Below are 25,596 nucleotides of genomic sequence, written 5' to 3' on the forward strand. Positions count from 1 at the left end.
CTGCAGCAAGCTCAATCACCATCACATCACATCAATCACAGCGGAACAATGGCGTCAATACCCGGTGAGCCTTCATAAGCCATTACATTCACGACTGTTTCTGACCATAAATGCAGTCACCGTCAGCCACCAAGGCACCAAATACAAAGTCGAAATCGACACCTCCTCCAACGGCGAAACCTTCAAGTACCAACTCTACAGCTTGACGGGCGTCGAGCCTGATCGCCAGAAGATTCTCGTCAAGGGCAAGCAGGTCAAAGACGATGACGACATGTCCAAGTTCGGCCTCAAGGCTGGCGCCACCCTCATGATGATGGGCAAGCCATCTGGGGAGAACGCGGACCTCGCCCGTCCCAAGGAAGCAATCAAATTTGTCGAGGACATGACCGAAGCCGAAGCCGCTCAACAGGAGGGCGCCACACCCGCCGGCCTCACTAACTTGGGCAACACCTGCTACCTCAACTCGACCCTCCAGACCCTCCGATCGATTCCCGAGCTCCAGAGCGCTCTCACCACATACAAGTCGGGCAGTGGCGGAGCCGGCAGCAGCTTCGGCCTTAGCTCGACCGATATTGCTACCCAGCTCATGGATCTGTACAAGAACATGTCGGAGACTCAGGGTAGCATCCCCCCGCTCACCTTCTTGAGCACTCTCCGCATGGTCTACCCGCAGTTCGCCGAGAAGTCCAAGACCGGAGCTGGATACGCCCAGCAGGATGCCGAGGAGGCCTGGTCTCAGATCATCTCCCAGCTGAAGCAGAAGCTTTCCGAGTCGGAAGGCTCCTCCTTTGTCGACAGATACATGGCCGGAGAGCTCCAATCCACGCTTGAGGTCGACGAGCAAGCCGCCAGGGACGCTGGCGAGGAGCCGATCAAATCAAGCGAGAGCTTTCTCAAGCTCAACTGCCACATTGACAGCACCGTCAACCACCTGCGTGACGGTATCTTGGCTGCCCTGACGGAGAAGTTGGAGAAGAAGTCGGCGGTTCTGGACAGAGACACGACCTACACCAAGAAGTCGCTGATCTCACGACTGCCCAAGTACCTCGCCGTTCACTTTGTTCGTTTCTTCTGGAAGCGTGAGGTCCAGAAGAAGGCCAAGATCATGCGCAAGGTCACCTTTCCCCATGAGCTTGATGTTGTTGAGTTCTGCACCGATGAGCTGAAGAAGGCCCTCGTCCCTGTGCGCGACAAGGTTCGTGAGATTCGCAAGGACGAGGAGGATATCGAGCGAGCTCGGAAGAGACGTAAGATTAACCCTGTCGACCGCGGCGATATTGCCGGAGCCTCTGGCGGCCCCGAGGGCAAGACGGCTTTGGAGAAGGCCAACGACAAGAAGGCGGAGAGATCTGGAAAGCACATCGCCACCACTTCGGACGGCGATACCGAGATGGCCGAGACCTTCAAGACGGACGCTGAGGTCGAGGCCGAGAAGGACGCGGCCCTCGTCGCTGCCAAGAAGGAGCTCTATGCCTTGGTCAACCAGGATCTGGTCAAGGACGAGGGCGCCAACCAGTCGGGGATTTACGAGCTGCGTGGCGTCGTTACTCACCAGGGAGCGAGCGCCGACAGCGGCCACTACACGGCATACGTCAAGAAGACTGCCCCTGTAGACCCCAAGACCGGCAAGAAGGGCGAGGAGGACGGCAACTGGTGGTGGTTTAACGACGACAAGGTGTCGGAGGTCACACCCGACAAGATCGATGCTTTGGCAGGTGGTGGCGAGTCGCACTCTGCGCTCATCTGTCTCTACCGAGCCATCCCCCTCCCGACCATCGACAACGAGGGCAAGGCTGAGTAAAGGTTCTAGCTGGCAAAGTCTGTCGGGAGCATCGACTTGGCGTTTTCGAGCGGTAACAAGGTTATGGGAGGCATTCAAAGCAAGCCATTCGCACAGGGATAAAGCACTGGGGCATAGACAGACGGATTGATGAATGTAATGGCTGCAGTTCATTACACACATGATGATTGCTACAAACATGATCACATTGATGTGCAAGTAATGCATGGAGCGAGTACCGTGAGGCGGTAATGCGACGGCGGCGAAAAAATATGAAGGCAAGTGTTGAGGCTTGCTTGCCTCGTGATGGCATCTCGGCGCTCGCTACTGTCTGGGCGAGGCATCACGTAAACGAAGGCGATGGTCAGCACTCACAAACCAGACAGATCGAGCGTCGTGCCGAGGTTCTATCTAGGTCTCGACGCCGTCCATTTCATGGCTGCGGAGATGACAAGCTTGAACAGAAAGATCCGTCCGGTCACGGTCAGCTCTCGGGCTTCTTCGGGGCCCTCTCCACTATCCTCTCCTCCAGGTACGTGAGCTTCCTCTCCCAGTTGCGACGCTCCGTGACCAGGCGGCCACGCTGACCTAGAAGGAGGGATATTTGCTCATCGTACGGAGAATCCCAAAAGCTTTTCCTCTCCTGAGCGTGCTGCATCAGCATCTACAATGTCGGACGAAGGAAAAGGGGTAGGTGATTGTCCGGCTTACCTCTTTCCATTCCTTCTGTGTCTTGAGGCCGGCGCCGTACGTGGCGCCGGTGAAGATGATGGCAGCGCAACCCGCGGCCGTGAGGCCTGCGCGGAACTTTGTGAAGCCGCTCATGTTGACGCGTGTGCGCGAGAGAGGGTGTGTCTCCTTTCTGCCTTTCCTGCTATAAACTAACTACCTGGTCGATTTCGGGAGAGAATCACCAGTATTCTCTCCAGGCTTTTCTCGACTCCCTGCTCCGTCTGTCTTCGACGTGTTTCGTGCTGCAACTCGAGGCCGTCGATCCGTCCCGGCTTGGCGTGTCCCAACAGGAGCGCGACGAGGACGCAGTGGAAGAGTCGGTAGTAGTCGAGTCGAGAGAACTGGCTCGCCTGTGGCCCTGCTGCAGCCTATTCGACGGCGATGATTGGCTACACCGGCGTCCCGTCGTCGTTTGTGGAGAATCGAAGTGGCAAGAAACGTAATCGTGATCGTTGTTAATGTCTGTCGTGTTTGATGCCGAAGGTGCCGACTTTGGTTCCGTTGCGGCGGGCGAAGAAGGCCAGGCGGTAAGCTCCAGCATAATCGTATCGATCGTGGCGGCTTCTGGTCCGGAAGCGAAAACGCCGGGGCAGTACCCGTAGCGGTGGTGACAGCCCCGCTGTAGACGATATTGGCGGGGGCGTGGAGGGAGCCCCAGCACTCTTAGTAATCGACCTGCCAATGCTGGGCATTGCGTGACGTCGTCGCCCTTGGCCATGACTGATACAGCGGGCTTTTTCGCAGCCAAAGCAAGTTGCTGAAATAACAAGTACAAGCCGGCAGCTTCTGCTATAAAGGAAAACCGCTCGTTCTTTCTCACACCCAGACTTGTTGATTCTAATATAAAAGTGGTGTGGAAGAAAAAGCGGCTCAAGAGAACCTTATTAGGTTAACTGCGCCATATAACCCCAGTGTGAGCGGAATATCGACAGAGAGAAGAAGGTATGTGAGAGAAAACATAACCGAGTGCCCTTTTCAAACGGGCTGATCCATTCCCACTTGTCGCATACACATTGAAACAAACTTCGTGAGAGCATCTCTCCCCCTCCTCCTCCCCCTCCCCCTCCATCTTTCTTCTATCAGATGCCCTCGTTACTGCACCCGTAACCCATCGTGTCGTCTTCTCATCTTACACCCGCAATCTAAGTCATTTGCTCATTTCTCAGTGTTTTTCCAAGAAGAAGAAGGTCATATTGCCCATTTCTCTCTATCTTATCAGTCATAGCTAGCCCGGCCTGCATGAGGTTGCGCGCAGCCCCTGCCCGTATCAGACTCTCCTGAAACGCAACCCACAGCACGCGACTCAGATTCTCTTCCTGTTACATTATCTCATTCTCTCCTCAGTCTTTCGTTCGTTTTCTTATGGTAGACCGCATTAAACAAGACATATTCCACAGAAGCGGATGACAACGAGTATGCTTGTGGGACGCGGGATGCGGCAAGTGCACGCGAGGAGGCATGTGTGGAGAGTGGGTTTTCATTTCGATGTCGATGTCGAATGATAGGGAGATCGATGCAAGGGGGAGAGTCCCAAAAGGCTTGTCCTTTCATGGGTGGTGCCAAGGAGGGCCAAAGATACATTGGAAGATGGGCGGGTAAAGAGAGGGCAGGCCGTCAGCACTGCTTCTCCCGCCGGCATAGTCTTGGCTGATATCTCATGCCGCGGGATGAAGGGCTGGGAGCCATCTGGGCTTCATCGGCATCTGGGCTTCATCGGCCAAAGTTGGCTCTTGCAGGATGGCCAGTCCGGGTTCACATGCGGAGGCCACCACGTTCACACACCTTCGTCCCTGCTTTCACAAGTGCGGAGCTGAGATGGAGCGGAACGGCGGGAAGAGCGGGACGGCCGTGCCAAAAGCCAAGCCGCTCCTCGGAAACGCCATTCGACCTCATCATCTCAACTTTCCCCATCCCGCTGCCCATCACCTCGCGAACTCTGCACGTCACAGGCTACCCCGCCACACACAAATCTTGGGATCGTGGCCGCTGCATCAAAGTATATGTACTAACTCTCTGTCCTTGCGCCTGCCCCCACCAGCTCGCCTCCCCTCTGCCCCGCGAAAGAGGCGGCATTCAACAACAGAGCTCACATAACCTTCCCATCCCTATACGAGGTTACAGCCGCTGTCGAAACCACGACCCCGACCGCAGGTTCTACATACAACGCCCATCATGACGACTCCCCGCGCCTTCGTCATCCGCCACGGCGAAACAGAGTGGTCCCTCAACGGCCGCCACACCGGCAGTACCGACATCCCCCTGACCGCCAACGGCGAGAGGCGTGTGCGTGCCACCGGCCGCGCCCTCGTAGGGAGCGACCGACTCATCGTTCCCAAGAGGATCTCTCACATGTAAGTCTGGAAATATCTGAGATGGAACATCTGCTAAAGACATGTCAGCTACGTGTCCCCCCGCAGGCGTGCTCAGCGCACCTTTGAGCTGTTGAACCTCGGCATCAGCGATGAGCTCCCTTGGAAGTGCCATGGCAACATCGACGGCGACGGCCCGTCCTGCAATGCCCACGTCGAAGTCACCGAGGATATCCGTGAGTGGGACTACGGCGACTACGAGGGCATCACGTCTCCCGAGATCCGCCGCATCCGTAAGGAGCAGGGTCTCGGCGAGAACTGGGACATTTGGCGCGACGGCTGTCCCGGCGGAGAGTGAGTGATGTTTTGACCGTCTTCTCTAGCTTTTCTCTCTGTAATGTATCGAAGAAATAGAAACAGCCAACGCTGACCCGTTATAGGAGCCCTCAAGATGTCACAGACCGCTTGGACCGCCTAATCGAGGACATACGCGAGAGGTGGCACAAGCCTGTCATCGGTGACAAGGCTGCGACCAACGGCGACGTTCTTGTTGTCGCCCATGGCCACATCCTCCGCGCCTTCGCCATGCGTTGGGCCGGGAAGACGCTCCAGGATGGCCCGGCATTCCTGCTCGAGGCCGGTGGTGTCGGTACTCTGAGGTGAGTTGACTCACCAACCGCAACTGTAGCTACCGATAGCTGCAGACCCATGGACATCAGAGGTATGTCGTGGCATGCTAAGCGAGACTAATGTGGATGACGCAGCTACGAACATCACAACATCGAAGAGCCTGCCATTCTGCTGGGAGGTGCGTTTGCTGTTGATTTCATCGAGAAGGATGAGCCGGCGCAGGCATAGGGGACAAAACAGGCTTCACAGTAAAGCTCCAGAGCTAGCAAGCGACTTGACATGTCCAGATCACCCACGTACGTCGGACTTCCTCGAGACGTCAAGGTGTAACTGGCTAGCATTCATCTCGTCGAGGAATGATCATGCGTACATGGACACCTACATCTTGGTTCCCCGAGCGATGAACACCCGCCTCTTCATTCCTTCTTTTCCCTCTCCGTGGCTATGCCCGTGTCCATGCCCATGGCTGTCGCCATGCTTATGTCCATGATTGTGACCGTGTCCGTGGCCATGCCCTCCGAAAACAACCCCGCTGCCGATCTCTTCCATGGCAAAATCTCTGCTGGCGCCGGCCTGCTCAAAGACGGCCCGCATCCTCTCCCGCGAGAAGCCGTGGTGCACGACCGTGTTGGCCGCGGGCAACGCGGCGTCCGTGGCCCCATGCGGCAGGAAGTCAAGAATGACGAAGACGCCGCCGGGCCGCAGTCGCTCGACAATGCGGCGGGCCGAGAGCTCCGGGTCGGCGAAGTGATGGAATCCGAGGCCGACGCCGGCGACGTCGAAGTCGTGGAACCGACCGTCGGCGTCAGATGAGGCAGAGAATGCCGACGGGTCCGGATCGGACGGGTCCGTTAAGTCGCCTTGGTAGGCGTGCATCTCGTCGGTGCTCAGGCCCTGCGTTTGAAGAGAGGAGGAAAGGGGATGTCAGCTTTTCTGTCACTTTCTTTTTGCGAAAAACTTGCGCAGAGTTTCCTCTGGTGCTTGGTCACGCAATGGCATCGACCCCGTGCCTGCTGTGACCCGTCTGTCACGGCCGAGGGAGGGTCCGAGACCTGGAGTTGGCAAACATGATGGGATGGGACGGTGAGATGGTGAGATGGGGAAGAACCAAAGGAGCACAACCATGTCGATCTCAGGGCGGGGGTTCCAAGGTCAGCAGGGCTGAGATGAGACCAACGTGAGGTGTGAGAAAATGCTTCGGACGGCTGGACTTCTGAACCGCGGTTGCCCCCTCCTCATTTATTCCCTGATTGTCTGTGCAAACAGAGTCTGGGCGGATTTTGAGGCGGACAGTCCGATCTTGCGTTGCCTCAAAAAACTCTTTTCCCCATTCATGGCACAGATGCTATGACGGTGTGTCCATAGTGAACGTGCGAGCCTGTGAGGCTGCATGTCTGCGATGGGTGTCGCGTGAACAAATCAAAGGGGGATGGGCCAAACATCGGGGTCAACAACAGCAAGTCTTCTCACCTGGTTCTCGGCCCGCGCGTTGTAAGCTGCCACCATGTTCTCCGAGATGTCAATGCCGACGCAATGCGTCGTGAACTGCGCAAGAGCCTACACCCACCCCAGTCTGTCAGTCTCGGTCATCTCTCGCCTCCCTGTTTTCACGCGCCTGTACGCTTCCGCGCGGAGTAGTGGAAAAAGACGAAAGAAGGGGAGGGGAGACGGCCATAAAACAACAGTGGTTACACGGAAACGTATGTGTTATGCAAAACAAACAACAACGGACCGAGAAATACTATTGACCATCAGAGAGACTCGAATGGCTAGCGCTCCAGGCGCAACCCCCCCCCCCCCCCCGGGCAAAAGCAGCAAGTAAGCAAACAAACAAGCAAGCAAAAATAAAAAATAAGAAATAAAAATCAATTAAGAGACCCGGACGAAACTTACTCTCGATATCAAGCCGGTTCCACAGGCGTAGTCGAGGAGTCTCACACGCTTGGTGTCGGCACCCGGCGGCGGCGGCGGCGCTTGCGCAGTTGCAGGACCGTCTTCGCTGTCATCGTCATTACCGTCTTCGTCCTCGTCCTCGTCCTCATCAACGACCCAATTCGCGCCGATGAAATCCTTGCGTTTTCGAATCTCCCTCTCGAGCTGCAAGGTTGTCTTTTCGTACCTAGTGTCGTACTCAGCGGCGAGTTTGCTGGGTGAACGATTGTGTCAGCCGGCCTTTTATGTTCAGTCAAGTCCGGCTACATTTTTAAATGACCAAACAGAGACAAACTTGGACCAAAGACATCTTGTAGTTCCATCCTGCCACCCCCCCCCCTTACCTGTGAGGCTTTTCCAGGGGGGATAAATAGATACATGGAAGACAAGCCAGCGATAGAAGAGAGGGGTGTCATGTCAACCTGCAGGAACCCGAGGAAGCGAGAGCGAGCAAATCGCATGCAACTCGGGTTGTACGGTCAAGAGCGCCCTCTTCGTTGTATGGTCGTGGGGGGAATGGATGGGTACTTGTCTATACGCACTTGAAGTAGGCCTTGTTGGCGTTGACCGTATGGGCATCACCCATGGTCATCTTGTCGAACTTGCGATTCGGAGTAGGTAGGGAACACTTTGGCCGTCCGGAAGGGGGTGTGGTGCTGATGTCGGAAGCAATCTTCTCTCCTTCTTATTTTGTCACCCCTCTTCCCCTCTCTCTTACCTTCTGTTGCTCAAGCTTTCGGTTTTTTCTTCTTGTTTTAGCTGCTTGCCTTGTCCCTGACTGAAAAGCAACTTGAATTGATGTTTAAACACCGGTGTGGCTAGTGCGGGGAAGGGAAAAAGGGGGGGGGGGACTACCTTTTGGACTTGTTAATCGGCGTTGCTTCTCATCAATACAGATAGCTTACTTTGACGTTACTTTTATGATTTCTCGCGGGGAGTTTTCGGTCACTTTGTATGTACGGGAGCGAGATGGCCCGGCCGGAAAGAGGCTGGAGCTTGGCGATCAAAAAATCAAGGGTCCGGACTCGCTCCCGGAATTGGATTTGGACGGAAGTGTCCGGGGTACCTATCAAACCGAAGATGTGGGTATAGAATAGACGCAAGAAACCATGTGCGTGATATGTCACGTGATCTGTCATAATTTGGCTCGATAAGGTAGGTATCTACTGATTAGCCTAGACTGAGTTGGCTGTGATTATCCAGTACGCATATCTACTGTCGTATAAGTGCGACCGGCGATAACAGTCCAGGCTATTCGATGCGGTGTGGAGAATTCTGTCCAATTCGGGCAGGCTGCAGGAGACGAGACGGCCGTCTTGGATGCGCAGTACCTGAAGCCAGGCGGAGGGGAGACGAAATGAGATACGTAGGTAGCGCACATCCTACAGACTGACAAGCGTTGAGACGAGCTGAGAGGGGGTGGAACAGGAACAAGGCTCTGCTCCCCTTTTCGAGTCTTTGCCTTCCCCGCCGTCCTCCCTCTCGGTGGTAGTGCTGCGGTTGCCTCGCTTCCCCTCCCAAACGCTTGCAGCCATGCTGATGATGACATGGCGGACCCTGGGCTTTCTGGTGCGCCCATTATGTGCGTTGCGCTTTGTGATCACCGAAACGACCCCGCGCGGGATGCGAAGACGCACCCGGGGCCCAAATCAGGTTACAGCCGCGGGGCCGGCAAGAAAAAGGGGGATTGATGCCGTCCGAGGTTTCCACTACAGGCGTGACAGGTTGGACGGCAGGCATCATCTCCGTCCTCTAGCCCCGTACATCCGCGCGCGTTCCTTTCCACACACATACGCACGCACGCACACGGCGGCTATGGGGTTATGGGCGTCTTGCTTGGCGCGCCGAGTCATACGCTTAAAAGGGACGGTTTAAACAAATAGGAGTCATTGTCGGCTTGGACGAGAGCAGTGAGCTGCCTTAGTATCTATCTATATATCATCCTGGGGTTTTATGACTGCAACGCGAAGACATGTTCGATGAGGACAAGAAAAAGAAATACCGTTGTTTTTATTCTATTTCTACGAAAAGCAAACAAGCCCCCCGCCCCCCCTCCCCCCTCCCCCCCAATAAAAAGAAGAAAAAAGGGAGCGGGAAGTGAGCCAGTCAGCCAGCTTCCCCCAAGCGGAGACGCACAAGAGCCGGGAGAGAGGGACTGACGGTGTGACCGGGGCTGGCGGGGGAGCCGGACTTGAACAGAGTCAAGAAACCCAGCTGCCGTAGACAGCCTTGATGGTGAAAAAACAAGCGGATCGACGCTGATCCTGCTGCAGGCCGCATCGGTCCGCAGTTTGTGACTGCAGCACCATGCGGGCGGTGACGGGCCCAAGCGGCCATCGTTGCGAGTCGCACGAACATCGCTGAGGGATCGTTTAGTGGTTCGAGCCGCTCCTTGGGTGCGACCTACCATGCAGACCGCCCGAAACAGGGCCATTAGACCAAAGCCCGGCCCAAGGTCCGAATCGGGCGGATGAGCGATGAGACGTGGAGGATGGAAGATGAAGGATGGAGCATGGACGATGGACGATGGACGATGGACGATGGACGATGCCCGGCTGCCAGAGGGTCGGGCACGAAAAAAGGTTGCCAAAGTACTGTACAGGTCGCGTCGTCAATGAACGGCTACTGCTGCACAAGGGATCCTTTTTCTTTCTTTATCCCCCCCTCTCTCTCTCCTTTCATGGAGATTACATCTTGCTGCCAAGTGTTGACAACCATTAAAACGAGCCATAGCACACACTTTCTTTGGTGATGGACATTGTGACACAGGCCGGAGAGGAGGATGGATGGATGGATGGATTGATGGGGTGAGGAGCAGACAACAGTTGGAAAATTGGAAAAAGCAACCCCTCACTGCTTACTGCTCACTGCGCTCCAACCAGGCGGTCAAATGACGAAAGGGAATCCCGACATCTCCGTCTAGTGGTTTCTTTTTGCCGTTTCGACCGTCTGGTTCGAAATGCGTTCCCGCACCAAGTCCTTTGGGAGGAGAAGCTGGGAGAAGCCGTCCACGATGAAAATCATGGTGGTTTTTTCTTGGTGTGACCTGGTTGCTACTGCTTGGTCTTCGTGTCATGCATGGTATTGCAGCTGCCGCCGCTGCCGCCACCGCAGCTTGCGACAGCCCGAGCTGTCACTTCTGACAGGTCATCTTCGGCTTGTTTGTCAACCATGAACAAACACTCGTATCGCACGATACCTGCACCAACCGAGGGCGAGTCACTCGATGGAGGGAGGGGAAGGGTTTCTTACCATCAGTTCAGCTTCGATCACCAGTATTGATGAAACTCAGGACAGAACGACTAAACAAAGGACCACTGGACGAATCGAGTACGGGACGTATGGAACTTGACTTGTCGCTGGCAGTCTGCCAGTCTGCCGGGAGCACGAGGGCCCACGGGCAGGTCAGACGTTTTTGCTCACCGCTGCTTTGCCGCCGACGTGCGTGCTTCTGCTGCCTTTGCCCATCCATCCCATGTCTGTTCATCTGGGCCGGCTATCCTCGCTGCCTTCGTGCGTGTCTCCATCCATGCTTTGCCTTTCCTCCCCACCATCTTTGTGTGCCATGTGCGCCGCTCACTCAGCACACTCCTTTCCTTCGACAGTGGGCAGGGAGACGCTCGTCTGCAGTAGCGTGTTCGAGCTGGGACGCCGCTACGGCTCGAGGAGCCACAGCCCAACCTATGGTACCTCCAGTCCACCCCGGGGACTAGTCCTGTGGAATATAACCCCCTCATAGTCCTTCGAAGAGACAGCGCGGGACATCGGCCAGTGGAATGTTCAAGCAACACCACAATCATTCGGATCATTGCTAGTCCTACTGGTAACAGTCCATCCAAGAGGAGTACGTCCGTACGTACGGTGGGCGGCTGGCGTCAGTAAGGCGCGCCCAGGACTGTACCTCAACCATATTAGCGTGCCGGACTTGGAGCAGTCGTCAATCGCCGTTGGATGTGGAGCTGGCCAGTTTGCTTTGCTAGCCGAACGGACGACCAGGCCGCAAGTACCCTCACTACACGTGTACGAAGTACACATAGCTAGGGAATTGATGCGTAGCGGGAAGTCTGTTCAGCAACCGTCAATCGTCCATCCGGCATGGATCCTGGCCTAGGTACGGAGTTGTATGGCCTGGTCCGTCCGGCTGCCTTGTGTGGCCACTCCTGACCCTGGTTGCGGGTGGTGTCTCCCTCTCCACCAGCCGCTCGTCCAGCCTGCATGAGGCCGAGGTCCCGTGGGAGGCGGTTGATGTGGCAAGCCACGTACATACATAGTGACATTCCGTACTGTACCCAGATGCATGCAAATGATGATGTGTCCGCATTGGAGCAGCAATCCTGTTGGCCAGTTTGTGCCGGGCGGAGCTCGTCGTCCAATTGTTTCCATTCATCGTGTGGCCATTTGGGTCGGCTCCAAATCCAGCCGAAGGACCACGCATGCTGGCATCGTAGGATACAGGGAAAGGGCTGCCATCGTCCAGTGGCAGAAGCTGTCGTCGATGTCGGGCGCGGGCCGCTAGGATTTCGCCAACAGCAAGCACCCTGATCAACCCAACGGCGAACTCTCTCGATTCTGTTCACGCTCTCGAGACTGGAGTCTTACGCCCTTGTCCATGGCAATGACCTCGTCCCCGTATGATATTCATTGCCGCTGGGCCCTATTTTTTCTTCTTCCTTTTTTTCCCTTCCTTCGTTTGATTACCACCTATGGGCTTGGCTCAATGTCCAACAAATTTCCTTGCTGGATTGAAATGTCGAGGTCTGCTAGGATGTCGAGGTCTGCGAGGTTCGCCCGGCTGGCAGGATGCGGCAGCGGCGCGACCTGTGCGGTCCGATGGTTTCGCACTGTAGCACAAGGTAACGCTCCGGTCGCGCAGCAGAAGCGAATAGTAGACAGGCACCGAATGAGCCATGCTCGTTCCATTAGACAAGGAAGAACTAGCCAACAACGAAGGAAAGAGAACGGGATGAAGGAAGTGGCTTGTCTCTAGACATAAAGTTTTGGCCTGTCCAGGTCATGCATGCTCGGATGCTCCAGGTTTACGTACGTAAATAAAAGGGTGGCTAAAAGCTGTGATAGATGAGCATGTAGTCGTCGCCGTCGTATCGTCGCCATAGTGCCACCAATGCTCCCGTCCGCCGCGGCATATCAGGCTGCCTATACCTGGATTCGCCGTAAGATTGTCTTGTTCACAATGCAAATCACTGTCTAGAACTCGGGCAGGTGAGCGCGGGCAGTAGACACAACCTCCTCTCCACTTGGTCACTCGCCACATCAATCCAAAGAGGGCCCCGGACTCGGCACTTGCTGAAAGGGGGGGAAGAGAATGGAGAGAAGGGGCCGACCGTCGTCACACTGGCGCCCCGTTCTTGTGTGCTCACTATGTCCTCAGAGGTCAAGCCAGCGGAAGCCGGCACAGGGATCGGGTAATTATCATCAATGTCCACGTTACAGGAGGGCTGACTGCCTTGGTCATTAAACAAGGTATGATAGACCCGAATTAAAGTGGCGAGCGAGGCCTCGATATCGGCCCCAGCTTGCTTTTTTTTTTTTTTGAGGGGGGGGGGGTTCTTTTTTCTTTTGGATGAGATGGCAGTGAGAAGATTGTACTTGGTCGTAAGAGAGGTGGCAAACGTTGTAGCGAGGCTAGTAGCGAGTGAGAAAGGGGAGGAGGGCCTAGAGGGAGGGAGGGCGATTATCAGTCGTGGTCCGCCGGTGGAGGGTGGTGCAAAGCAGGGGAATCAAATGGTAAAAAATGGAGAATTGGGCGGGAGCGACGGGCCAAAGGCGGCTGCATGCATACGCTATTCGTCACGTGACGCCCTAAAGTCAATGTCCCGAACAGAACCAATCTTGAGCCATGCTTGACCACTACATCGTAGAATGACTATCGGCCCTGCTTTCCTGTCTAATGGCGACCCAGTGGTCTGGAATTTGAACTTCTGATTGCAAGTGCCGCTACAGCAGAATATCACGGAATGCATGGCCCCATGAACACCAAAGGAAGGTACTTTGTTCGGTGGGTTGGCTGGTTGGCTGATTGGCCAACAATGGCTATGTCACGTCCAATGGTCAGTCAGTCCGGACAAAAAGACCAGCCTTGTGTCACGGGAGAAGACTGTACGTGACATCCATGACTGGTCGGATAATGCACGGTGTTTTGGCAGCCTGTTTTGGGTACATCAGACCCGACAGATGCAGCAGTCTCGGTGATGCCCAAACAGCCCTACCAGCCTACCTAGACTTTCTTTGCTAGTTTGGAAGGCCGCGGCGCGGGGAGCATCCGTCCGGTCAGCGCCGACGAGCCAGAGGCGCGTACGGAGTACATGCAACTGGCTTGTATGGAGGCAATATTAGGCTCTATTATCGACCTCGCTGGCCTTGTTGGCTGGCTTGGCAAGCTATTAGGTGGCTGATTCGTTCCATGCCAACACATTGTTATGCGATCCAAGCTTGGGAATTGCTCCAGCGCCGCACTTTCGGACGACTTTGGGATCAATCACGCTTTTTTTCTCATCTCCCCCCCTTTTTTCCCCCGTTGAAGCTCAGCCAGCGCCCTTCCACTGTCAGCCAGACGAAACGGCGGTACAAGGCCCGTCCCGTCGTTCGAAGTAGTGCCTGCCGTTTCACTAGGCTGTCGACTACTACGTTGTACCTGCTCGCGGCGGGCAATCTGGGCTACCATTTGGTGGTCGCAGCGTCTAGTTGGTGTCTGCAAACGATAACTTCCACCGCAGCCCGCCAAGGTCCTCCGGGCTATTGTGACGACACGATCCCATTGCTGCCTGACCATCCATCCACCTTGGTCCATTTGGATTAGGGGACCTAAAGCAGCCGAGACAGCGCGCCAGCTTGGACCCCGACAGTTGTTCAACCCTTGGCTCGTCGCCACCATCTCTGCGTTTCGAAGTAGGGTTATTTTCAATGAGACCGGACAAGGTCGAGTACGTAATCAACTCTACTGGCGGTTATCCAAGCCATGGGCTGACCCTCGGCGTCGATCAAGTGGGTTCGTGGAGAGCCCCTTGCACCTCGGTCGAGACCAACACGATCGAGTTCGTTGGAAAGAGGGACAGTTACTAAGCATGTTGAAAATGACTTTCATAGGAAGTTAAAAGCACAAACCGAGGGGGACGGAGTAGTTGTCTTCGAAAACAGGTAGAGTGTGGCGCAGAGACTCGAGTCCGACGAGTCCCCTCGTTCCCAATGGCTTCAGCTTGACACTTCTGGCTCTTGTAACCGTGACACTGCCCACCCAACTTTCGGTAAACGCAATGGCACAGGTAATTGTTTGGCGCCTGCCATGATGTTCTCGCCTGATTAGCTCAAGTGTAACAGCGTTCTTACAGTCCTGTTTGCTTGCATGTTTGCCCATGGGACACTGCACCATGTTGATTGTGTACGTCGCTCCGTCATAGCGGGACCGCTGTCTGTGGTTTCAGCTTGGGGAATTTATTGATGGCTGTCGGTTCTGTAGATGACAGGCCCAACCAGGTGCTGATGAGCTGACTTTCTTCGGAGCTGGAATGGTTAATTGGAAAGACGACATGGAGAGGGGCTCCTTGGACTGGCCGCCAGAACGCAATCGACTTCGCCCCCGCCGGGTGCGAAAGCTAGTGACTCAGTACACCAAGCTCTTCGCTCGGTGGTACGACGTCGACTGGAGAAAGGGCAACTGTATTGAGATAGTAGCGCAACTATGGCTGGGCGCAGGGCACAGGGTGGAATTGGAATGTCCGCATTAGCAACCAGATGGTGCCTACCTGCTCGAAACCCATGTACCATGCAGGAATCATTGCTCGCGACCTATCGTCGAGTTTGTGTGAGGGGACCCATTTCCGAAATAATACGCAGGCGGTCGAGGCCATGAGGCTGGATCAAGGTGCTGGAGGCACCGATGGATTGCCAATTGGGGGAAATGGCAACTCTTGGTTCTCTGGCCATTTTGAGCGGTCAAGCGCTGATTATCTAGCTAGCCCATGTGTGCACTAGGTATTACTTCAACAAACCTGGTCGCGCGCCACATTTAAATGATATGACGCTGCAGCTGACATCAAACCGGGTTAGTACCGCCTGCACTCACACATTGGCAGAGGGCCGTCCGACTGCATGGCTCTCCTCGCACTCTGTTGAACCTTGGGCCGGGAAGGGGCGCACAGACGTGAAGGTGTTGATCTCGCGGTGAGATGGATTGTTATAGGGCCATCCGTGTTGGCAAAAGTACTTAAGTAGTCTACTTGGATGGATATGCGGGATATGTACGACGAAACGGCAGAAACGGGAGTATCCTTTAGGGAGCGGGCGGCGCGGTGTTGCATGGTCAGTCACCCCCGGTCCTTGCACAAGCCCCCGGTCTCTTTTGCTTTAGCGCGTCGTCAGGGGTAGATAACTGGGAGCCCCGTTTTGTCCGCTCATCCCCAGAAACCCCTCTTGCTGGTGCACCTTCGCAACAGTCCCTCAAGACTGTCTGCTCATCGTGCCAATAATTCGAAACCGGAGAGCTCGAGGCAGCGCATACAATAGCTTTGACGGCGCGGTTTGCTAACGCTATTCTGATGGAAGGTGCGCCTCGAGTTCACGAGACAAAAGGAGAGGGGGGAGCGGGGCTGTCTCTGCCCGACCCATGAAGTCGGTACGAAGTACTCAATTGTACCGGGTACGAGACGACTTACGGGCACAAACACACAAAAGAAATCCGTGAGCCCGGTGGGACAGGGTGGTGGGCAAGGGGGGGTAGCCCCTCCCGCCAGAATGGACCGCTAACGACGGAAAAAGAAAGTCTGACAGGCGATTGGGTCTGCCTTAGTGGCCTATGGCCCGACGGCGCTGGACTGGACTGGGCTCGAGGGACGGCGGTGACCACCACCACCTTGCTCGAGCTGGGGGAGGGGGTGTTTCGACGGGCGTCGCGTTATCATTTTCTATTCCAGCCTCTCCTCTGGGAAGTCGATGGGGCGCATATCGGACAAGTTGATCAGTCAAGTGATCACCCGTTAGTGTGGGTGGGCAGCGAAAGAACTCAGATGGTTCTTCACCAAAAGTAGAAAGAGAGACTTCACAAATTGAGACGGGATGCAGCGCCTCAAGCTGTGGTTCAAGGAAGGCGCCGGTCGCACCATTCGCGCGACGCGACTTGGGAAAACATTTCCGTTGTCCAAATATCCCCCCTAACATGAGGCTGTTGTGACAGAAAAATGTCTCAGGAAAGCTTCGCGTCGTCGAAGGGGAAAGGAGCGGCACGGGTGAGTGTTCTGTTTTGCGCGCTGCAGGGTATGCTCAATGCGCTGTTCGAAGAGCGCTCATCTACAGACTACAGCTGATCGTCCCAGATCTGTTGGTCATGTACATGTAGGATGGTGAACGGCAAAGCTGGCCAATGTGGTAGCGCCTACGCGTTATCTGGCTGGGTGCAGCAGACTGCACAGAAGTGTGGCGACTGGGCAACGCGACGCAGTAAACAAGCTGTTTGGCTGTTGAACGGCACCATGTGTTTCGTGCCGTCACAATAGCGAAGGCATTCCAGCGTCAGACCGTATTTAGCGGGTCGACCAGCCGGTAGTTGATGGACGGCTAGTCGGCGTTCCGTCAGGTCGGTTCGCGTCGTGACAAGATGACGCGGACCGGTAACAGCCACGCCACTAACATGGCTGCGGAATGCGCGCGAGACATGGCATTGGACTGACTTGCTGAACAAGGGCCACGAGAGAAAGAAACGTACGTCGGCCGAATCGTTGGCGGATGGAGCTTTCATACAGGCTGGATATTTGCCGCCGATCTGGGGTGTCATGGTCATCTGCGATGCGTGTCCGGAAAGGTTGGGGTGATGGGTCACGTCAGAGGGACGGTCAACACCGAGAGAACGTGCGCCGATTTGCTCCTGCAGCGAGCGGAAGTGACCCTGGTCACCATGTACGGATTCAGGTAGTACTAGTAGGGCCACAACGTGAGCGTGTGCGATCCAGGATGGCGGCTTCGCAAGAAAGCTCGTGTCGTCACAGCCGAGCTCCAGATGGGGTAAAATGTCAGCAACCAATCATGGGTGGTGCCGGGCTGCGTGAGTCGATACAGGCTCGGGGCATCGTGGTTGTGTGGGAATAGTTTTGCGGGGGGTTCCTTCTTTTTTTCCAGGGTTTTTTCTTTCGTTTTCCCCCTCCCGGATGGACGGGCGGAGTCGACGGAGTGAATAGGGGGGGAGGCGCTCAAGAGATGTCATACTTGCCACGAGGAGAATCGAAGTCAACGCTTGGGGTGGGATAAGAGCACTCGGGCGTTGTCCAGGGCCAGACCTTGTTGGAAGGCAAAGCAGAGGATGAAGGGGCGATGGCGAGAAGGACCCCCCTTGAGGGATGGAACAGCCGTTGAGACAGGGTGGCAACAAGGTAGCAGGGGCAAGTGAAGGGTTGGGAAAATTAGCTAATAGAGTTGGCGAGTTGCACTTCTAAAATACTGTGCATCTCTCCAATCCAGGTGAAGAAGAGTCCCACCGTCCACTTTCCTTGGAAACGGGAGACGGGAGACGGGGGATGGGAAACAGGAGGGAGAGGGCATGCCGGCTCCGACGGACAAACATGGCCACGCTCCCCATCGTGTCAATCCGGTTCGGTGCAGTGCTGCTGGCGATTGCCCTGTCTCACGATACAATGAGGAATTCCTAGTCCGGGCGAACAGGTACGTTCTACACATTTTCAAGTGCATACCGAGTTTTCGGAAGGTGGCATCGCCAGAGATGATAAAAGTTTGGAAGATGTACGCGCGCAGAATGGCAAGAGCGTACCTTCTGCTTCTTTCCCTCTTCTCGTGCCCCTTCCGCGCCTCTCCTGTCGCCTCACTCTCTCAACAAGGGATATTCACCGTTGGCCTTTGCGACGCTGAGCCGAAAAGGCGACATTCATTCTCCGACCGACTCAACCGACCCCGACCATGTACCTACATGCCTTCCTATGCGGTATGCTCAGTTGCACGACATCTGTCTTCATGACTATTACCCAGCCATTTCGCTACTGTACCGGTCAAGCGACGGCAGTAAGAATGCATCCATTTGCTTCCAGGTGTTTTTGCTCGTCTTCGGCCACTTGACCCCGAGCTTGGCGACGATGCGAGGTAGTAAAGCAGGGCATGTGCTGCAACTGTCAATCCGACCGGAATACCTGCCAGAAGATACACGCAACGACCGACCCCACTCCACTCCCTCCCCATCTCACAATATGACTGCCCACCGTCTAATTCCGGAGACCAGACTCTGCCCCCCCAGTCTGATTTCGCCGTCCATCCAAACCACAGGCCAATCCTGGGGGTTCCAAGACGCAAACGCCGCCAAAACCGTTGACGCGCTTGGGGCTGCCGACATGGTGCATGGCTGACCACCCAGCACATGGCATCGGCATCGCTCTGGGAGTTCCCGCCCGTCCCATCTGCCTGAACCTGCCGCCCTCCCAACCCCCGCCGTGTTGTAGTCACACCGTCACGCACTCCAACGTCGCATTGTCCTCGTCTCTTGGGACAGACAGGGTATACCTGACCGTGCCTCAACTCTGCGAGCACACCACTGTGACGGGACGACAGAAGATCACCTGGAAGATGCCTCGGATGTGATAGGACGGGCACAGTCGCAAACAAACTCCCAACATCGAATTCTACTGCCAGCAACTCCGGGGCACGGTATTGCCGTATTCGGGAAAAAACGTCGAGCCACAGTTACATGCCCCGGGAGCCGCGCGATGCGTTAGATTGTCGTGATGCATTCTCGGTCGGCACAACGGCTATTGCCGCTCCCTCCTGGCAGAACAAAACAAACAGTAAGGAAAATGGAAAGAAATCAAACACTTCTATTTGCCGCCGCACCAAGGTCCTCGTCAGGTTTTACGGGACGCAATGTCGTACTCCCCCGATTCGGCACGCCCCAATCTTAGCCGGAACAACGGCTGTCCGTGGATCACCCGAGCATTGCAGTCTATGATATGTGTACGGACGCGGAACTTTCATTACCTCGTGACGCATGAGAAAACTGGGCGGAAAACCACGGGCGGGCGGGAGCATGCAAGTCGACACGCGCCAGGGCCACATTATACCTTTACCTGTCTGACCATGCTCGTATTTACCCTCATCACGCTTCTGGGAACGTCTGTCATTGGCCTGGAATCGGTACGATCCAACGAGTAATGGGTGCGCAAAATCTAGTTCGGCCGGAACCCAGCATCACGAACCAAGAGCAAGAGCGACTGCTGCAACTGCAACTACAAATACAACCACACCAGCACCAGGGGCAGGGCCGGTCGCATGGATGGTATGGACGATGGCGCCATGCACGCCCATGCTTTTGACGGCCCTGGCGATGACGGCAACTCTTGTCCTTGGCCTGACCCAACCTCCTCGTCTCCCCTTCAGCCCTCGTGGCTCACTGTCGCAGCCACAAAGCCTTGGAGGCCCCTGTATCAATGCCCGGATTCGATTCAAAAAACAAATAAATCGATATTTCCCCCCCAGCCGGAATCGGGCATTTCGGGGCACCAGCAGCAGCCAGCAGCAGTGGATGCAGCACATCCACCACAACGTCAAGACCCTGCCGTGTCCCCACGGTGGCAGACGGGTATTTCCCGGTGTACCGCGTGCCCACCTTTTCAGATAACGAAGCACACTCTCTATCTGAACACTGAGATCAAGGCCTCTAAACAGCCAGGCAGTTCCTTGTACATATATCACCGTCACAATGAATCGCCAAAACTAGTTGATGCCGAATTAGGATGCAACATGAGGCTCGGCTCATGCGGGTGGCTTTGGAAACGACTCGAGATGCTGACAACTCCCAACAGTAAACCGGTTCCAACAAACCGTTATCCTAGGAGCCCTCGGGCCATTTCATATGGCCGCGTGGTTCCGCCCACTTATTCCTACCCCACAGACCTGGGGGAGAAATGGCTTACCTTGTCGCTGTCAGCCAGGTTCCTGTCCCAGTCCTCGGCTGCCACCCCCAAGCCCAGAGGGCGGCCACCTGGGTGCTGACAAGCCAGCCAGGGCAGCGAGATAGCAGACCAGGGGGGCTGGGGCTGACAGGCATCATGGCTCCATCCGCACGCGGCCTAGGAGTAGTACATGATATATGGGCCTGCTACTAGCAGGGCCAGGCACAAGGTCAAGACTCAGGAGAGTGTACCCGGGTCGCCTTGCTAAGCTATGGAAGGGAGGCCCTGACCGTTATTGACCATTTGGACTCACACTAGTGAAGAGTCCTCCGAGCGGCCCATCGTCATCAATCATTGCCATGATGCCCGACGAAAACGTGCAGAGCAGTGGACCAAAAGCCGAAGGATCGAATCAAAGCGGTTGAGCAACCAACTGCAGAAGGCTACGACTTCCATTAGCATACCGACATGACTCCGTTGCGAGCATACCGTAATAGATACGAGCACACAAACGAAAACAGCACCCTTTGCGAGCTCGTGCGAACCACTATAACGGTTTTCGTTTGGCCGCACACAGCCTATCACGCGACCGGTTGGGAGATTGGGATCACTACCAACGCAACCGCGATGGCTCGAGAATCAACACTTCCGAATATTATGGAGTTATCCTGGTCACGGTCTGTCGTGGACGCTTAGTGTCGCAAAAGCTGACTTGACTCAATCCCAATCAATGGTCGAAATAGGTACAAGAAGACATGTTTCACGTCGTCTGGACTTTTGGATTCCCGATCATCGCCGATTATCCGTCCCGGGTTATGCAGAGACGGTACGCGCAGTCCACGAGGGGCCTGGCTGTCTGGTTTTTTTTTTTTTTTTAAGGGAGGGGGGTTCGTCATGTCTGGCTGTGAGTGGCTTGTGATATATCATCTAGTCTTCTTCGCACGCAGTACAAGTGAATGCACACTTGACCAACACAAGCCGGCGACGCACGTCACCTTACGCATCGATTTCTCAGCATCTCAGGTCAGATGGTCTCTGAGTGTGCGGCCCGGGGGGGGCTGTTCTGATCAAGGCTCGGCCGTTGCTGTCCACAAATGAGCGAGGAGCGGCGAGGAGCGACGAGTCGCAGGGAAACGACATCACAGGACCACGGAGCACTGCAACGCACCTTCGAGGCCGGCAGGGGTAGTCCTGCTACAGCTCCTATGAGTACTTAAGGATACGCGACAGGTTACCTGGTTAGTAGGTTGTGACAGTGCTGTCGATTAGCGAACCCACAAGGCCACATCTTCATCTTGCATATCCAGATCTCGAGCGGCTTCAGTCATCGTCTTCTATCTGTGGCCCCGTCGTCAGCCTCTATCTCAAGACACACGCTATAGGCCGGACCATCGACGTCGTCTCTCTTTTCCTTTTTTTCCCTTTCGTCGTTGCACGAACTTTGCCACTACGAATTGAGCCACCTGCACCAGACCGCTACAGCTTTCCTTGATTCTTCCGCTGGTCCTGTGTTTGACTATTTGCAGACCCTTCTAGAGCTGGACCGTCTCGTACTATGTGACCCGACTCATCGTACCCATCCTCAAGGTCAGGATTCCCAGACAGAAATGTCTTTTGGCCGGGGGTCTGGTTGATCGTTTAACCTGGGTGCTTCCCTCCATCATTTGGGTCTGTTCTGGTCTCATCTCCGCACTGCCACCGTCCGGTCTACGATATACGTACACTGCACAGCAGGCTGCGACGGAGCCCACGGGCTTCAAATCAACGAGACCCTGACCAAGGCAGCTTGTAATGCGCATCCTGTCGGCGTTCCCACGGCAAGATCCGCACCATCGAGAAACGCACAGAGCGGAAAGTTTGCCCATCCGCGCGTGACCCGAGAGGGCCTTCCCGTTGGAGCTGGTCTGGGCAGGCAATCTGCTTCTTGCCCGGACTAATTTAGGCTGTCCATTCCAGCCAGCTTGGCCCAACGCGGCTCTGGCTGGGGCTCGGCCCGACCTGGCTCGCTTTCTGACAGCACCGTCGGTTTTCAATCACATCACCAGACCCGAGATGGCCGGGCCAAAGCTTCGGTTACCATTCGCACCTCTCTTTCCCATCAGAACGCTTCGGGAAGCGGAAGTCTGACGCCTTGGTCGAGCTTACGACTGTGAGCGCACAGAGATGGACGATCACAGATACTATGACGGGGGGTTCCCGCTGTGAGACACGGGCAGTAAATGCCGCCGGGATGTACCGCGTAGTCTGTATTGAAGGAACGACTCGAGGGGATAGACCGATTACAAGCAAGATGACCAGATACACCCACAGCTTTTGGTTTATTCATCTCGTTTTGTCCCCTCCCAGGCAGGCACACCTCGACCAGCCGCATTGGCATGGGCTATGTCGCCTTGGTCACCTCACAGATGTCATGCTAGACGTAAGCTCATGGCTGGCGAACAAGTCACAGGCGGAACGGAGACACGTTCTGTTTGCAGACAAGCAAGATGTGCTTTTCAGCAAAATCTACGGTTTGATGGTGGTGGTAATGAGTAGGAGGAGGGTGGCGCAGGCTCATCCCCTCACACCACACAACAGCAACCGTTGCAAGTTTTTGCCTCTGGGATCGTTTACAGCACGCGCTACAGATCCAGTGGCGGCCGCTCGTCGGCCGTGGTGCCGATGTGCCCGAGTAATGGTTGCCTCCAAGCAACTAGGCCTACCGTCGCCAACACACAAGTCGCCCTGCCTGCGGCCAGATCTGCGACCACCTCCCGGGCTGGTGGGTTCGGACACGGGATTAGGCGTGGGCAGTCAAGCCAAGGCGCACGTTTTCCCTGTTTGGGGCCAGCACTCCACCTCTTCCGCCACATTATTGCACAGCACCACGCACCTTGCAGACCTGAGGTACTTGCAAGAGCCTGGCAAGGCAGCCTGGAAGCCAGGGGGGACAGGTGTGTGTGAGTGTGGGTGCGTGTGCGCGAGCACGCACGTGTGTACGTGTTGGAGAATTTCCTTCTAGCTGATCTGGACCGGACGAGGAGGATAATTTGTAAAGGGGCAACAAGGTAGCCAGAGGCAGCAGAGATGAAACTCCCTGAACGAGAATCTATCTCTGTGACCAGTCCCCCGAACCTAACCGGCCTTCGAACCCCAACCCAGCCGCACTGTGCGTCGACACGTCTCTCCATCAGGCTGGTTGGTTGGTTATTGTTCGTCATCGACTCATTTCCTAGTCCACAGCGTGCACCAACAAAACCATGCGCGAATAAGGCACAGGCAGATAGATGCAACTGTAACGACACGTAGTTTCCAGTACTGTACGGATACCGACCATCCTCTTCTACATCACCTACGGCTTTGGAGTGTTTGATTCATTTTTGGACAAGCCTTGAGGAGCGAAGACTGATTTGCTCCTCTGATCGATAACCCAGGCATCCGTACTACAGGCCGATTCCAGTGCAGCATGATACCATGCCCAAGATACCAATTCCCAGTTCACCGCCTGTCAGCCGCGGGCCATCAGCAACCCAGTCCCAAGCAAAAATTGCCAGTTCTCCTTCGTCTCAGCGGTCTGCCCGAGCATTCGAGTTGGGCTGGTGGCACACAGACACGTTTGCTGGGATAAGCCCCCCCCCCCGTCTCAGGTACGAGGCGATTTCTTTGTTCTCTATTCCTTCTCTATGGCTGATATGGGCCCCCCAGACCCTGGCTACCCTTTGTCACGAGTCCACCCGATTCCAACGATCCGGCGCGAGCCGGAGCCACGCCATAACGAAGGGGGGAAAAAGGCGGAGCGCCATCCGTCGTCCAGTCGGGGACGGGGACGACTGGGCACGCAAGAGACGGCGTCCACGGTGGCGGCCGAAGAAGGCAAGAAAAGGCTGAAGCATCCTCGACGGAAGCCAACAGAAAAAACGCACCGGGTGAGGAAAGGACGCAAAAGGCGGCAAAGCCCTGACAACCAGCCAGCCGAATATCCATCGACAAGGGCACTCACTGTTCGCGCCGCCACTTGGGCATTCCCTTGCATCCCATCTCATTCACGCTCGGCCGAACGTGGAAGCCCATCCAACATGGCGCCACAGGCAGTGCGCGGCTAAGGATATGTCATGTGCACCAGCCGTGGTCAGCCGGAAAGAGCAAACGAAATCAAAGACGCATCATCTCTTAATTGGCCCAGGTCCGCTGTTTGCCCCAAAGCAGGTTTGCTTTAACGAGGTTTCTTTCTGTTGACCATGTCTGACGAGTGATGAATACAGGCTGGGGGTTCGCCATCCTCCACGCGTTGGGTCATGATAGCCGGATACCCCTCGCCGTTCCAGTGACAAGAAAGAAACAAAGGCCAGCTGGATTGGGGCTAATGATGCCTGGACACCTCGGTGATCGAGTCCGGTTGGCCCTACGTCGCCGACATCCTCGGTGGACGGTCGACGAAAGGAAGGGGAAGAGGGGGGAAAGGACATGCTATTAGTGCACGGCCGAGTTCTCCTTACCCCACCAATGGTACTCGCCATCCTATCTTTTTTTCTCCCCCAGGTCGGGACTACGGAATACCTTGGTGCGCACCGATCAGTTCCAGTCCCAGTCCAGTCCAGTCCAACACAGGCAGTCCAGATGAGCAGGGCGTGTTCAGATTGATCCCTCTTTCAAGTCCGCCTACTGTGCTTGTATAGAATAGCCCAGGTCTCGTGCGGTGCGGGCATTCAGGATCGGTGTCGACGCACGGCGGACTCACTAACAACAAGCTGTTGCAAGGGCGGCAGGCAACGGGGGAGCGGGGCAACAGGGTACCTACTGCGGGATGCAGGCAGCTCCCAGTTGGCGGAAGCGGCCAGCGCCACTAACAACACCAACGCCAGCGTTGGAGCAAATCGCGGCCCCTAAAAACCAAGGGGATCTAAGAGGAAGGGAGGGGATGTTCCCGTCCATGATTAACGTCACCAATTGGGCGGTGCGACATCATCCGCCCGGTGTGCCATTCCCGCCCGTCTCCACCTTTGTACCATCCACACTTGGAGTCGAGGGAACGGGGACTGGGACGGACGGAAAGGGGGGGCGTGTGGTGCATGAGTACTTGGAACTCACGGGGAGAGAATGAGAGAATGGGAGAAAGAGAGAAAAAGAGAGGGAGAGAAAGGACGGCGGGAGACACAGCGAGAGAAGGGGGGGTGGATGGTGGGTGGCAGGGATGACAATCTCCCCATTCCCATATGGTGCAGTGCAACAGCAGCCCGCAGGCGCAGAACGTCGTGGCACAGGTTGTGGTCGCAAATGTAGCAACAGGCCCAGCAGGACAGGACCATCAACAGTAGACCAACGGGAAGAGTGCGAAAAG

The 25,596-nt window shown here is 55.7% G+C and overlaps 6 protein-coding genes across 6 annotated transcripts; 3 read left to right on the forward strand and 3 right to left on the reverse strand.

Moving 5' to 3' along the window:
• Nucleotides 1-48: 48 nt before the first annotated feature.
• CH63R_09992 (Ubiquitin carboxyl-terminal hydrolase) lies at nucleotides 49-1,801 on the forward strand (the record flags this gene model as incomplete). Its single annotated transcript, XM_018304966.1, has 2 exons — nucleotides 49-64; nucleotides 117-1,801. 2 exons carry the CDS (start codon nucleotides 49-51, stop codon nucleotides 1,799-1,801), a joined length of 1,701 nt encoding a protein of 566 aa, XP_018154390.1.
• Nucleotides 1,802-2,264: 463 nt separating this feature from the next.
• On the reverse strand, nucleotides 2,265-2,605 carry CH63R_09993 (uncharacterized protein; the record flags this gene model as incomplete). Its single annotated transcript, XM_018304967.1, has 2 exons — nucleotides 2,265-2,423; nucleotides 2,492-2,605. 2 exons carry the CDS (start codon nucleotides 2,603-2,605, stop codon nucleotides 2,265-2,267), a joined length of 273 nt encoding a protein of 90 aa, XP_018154391.1.
• Nucleotides 2,606-4,684: 2,079 nt separating this feature from the next.
• Nucleotides 4,685-5,679, forward strand: CH63R_09994 (Phosphoglycerate mutase; the record flags this gene model as incomplete). The annotated part of the gene is made up of 4 exons (XM_018304968.1): nucleotides 4,685-4,863; nucleotides 4,912-5,175; nucleotides 5,262-5,480; nucleotides 5,586-5,679. The coding sequence occupies 4 exons, from the start codon at nucleotides 4,685-4,687 to the stop codon at nucleotides 5,677-5,679; spliced, it is 756 nt and encodes a 251-aa protein (XP_018154392.1).
• Nucleotides 5,680-5,829: 150 nt separating this feature from the next.
• Nucleotides 5,830-6,327, reverse strand: CH63R_09995 (SAM-dependent methyltransferase; the record flags this gene model as incomplete). Its single annotated transcript, XM_018304969.1, has 1 exon — nucleotides 5,830-6,327. The coding sequence occupies one exon, from the start codon at nucleotides 6,325-6,327 to the stop codon at nucleotides 5,830-5,832; it is 498 nt and encodes a 165-aa protein (XP_018154393.1).
• A 469-nt stretch (nucleotides 6,328-6,796) lies between these two features.
• On the reverse strand, nucleotides 6,797-7,975 carry CH63R_09996 (Methyltransferase domain-containing protein; the record flags this gene model as incomplete). Its single annotated transcript, XM_018304970.1, has 4 exons — nucleotides 6,797-6,829; nucleotides 6,922-7,008; nucleotides 7,345-7,597; nucleotides 7,926-7,975. The coding sequence occupies 4 exons, from the start codon at nucleotides 7,973-7,975 to the stop codon at nucleotides 6,797-6,799; spliced, it is 423 nt and encodes a 140-aa protein (XP_018154394.1).
• Nucleotides 7,976-24,365: 16,390 nt separating this feature from the next.
• Nucleotides 24,366-24,732, forward strand: CH63R_09997 (uncharacterized protein; the record flags this gene model as incomplete). Its single annotated transcript, XM_018304971.1, has 2 exons — nucleotides 24,366-24,441; nucleotides 24,521-24,732. The coding sequence occupies 2 exons, from the start codon at nucleotides 24,366-24,368 to the stop codon at nucleotides 24,730-24,732; spliced, it is 288 nt and encodes a 95-aa protein (XP_018154395.1).
• Between the last annotated feature and the right edge of the window lie 864 nt (nucleotides 24,733-25,596).

Source organism: Colletotrichum higginsianum (genome assembly GCF_001672515.1).
Source record: "Colletotrichum higginsianum IMI 349063 chromosome 7 map unlocalized unitig_7, whole genome shotgun sequence".
Classification (NCBI taxonomy): domain Eukaryota; kingdom Fungi; phylum Ascomycota; class Sordariomycetes; order Glomerellales; family Glomerellaceae; genus Colletotrichum; species Colletotrichum higginsianum.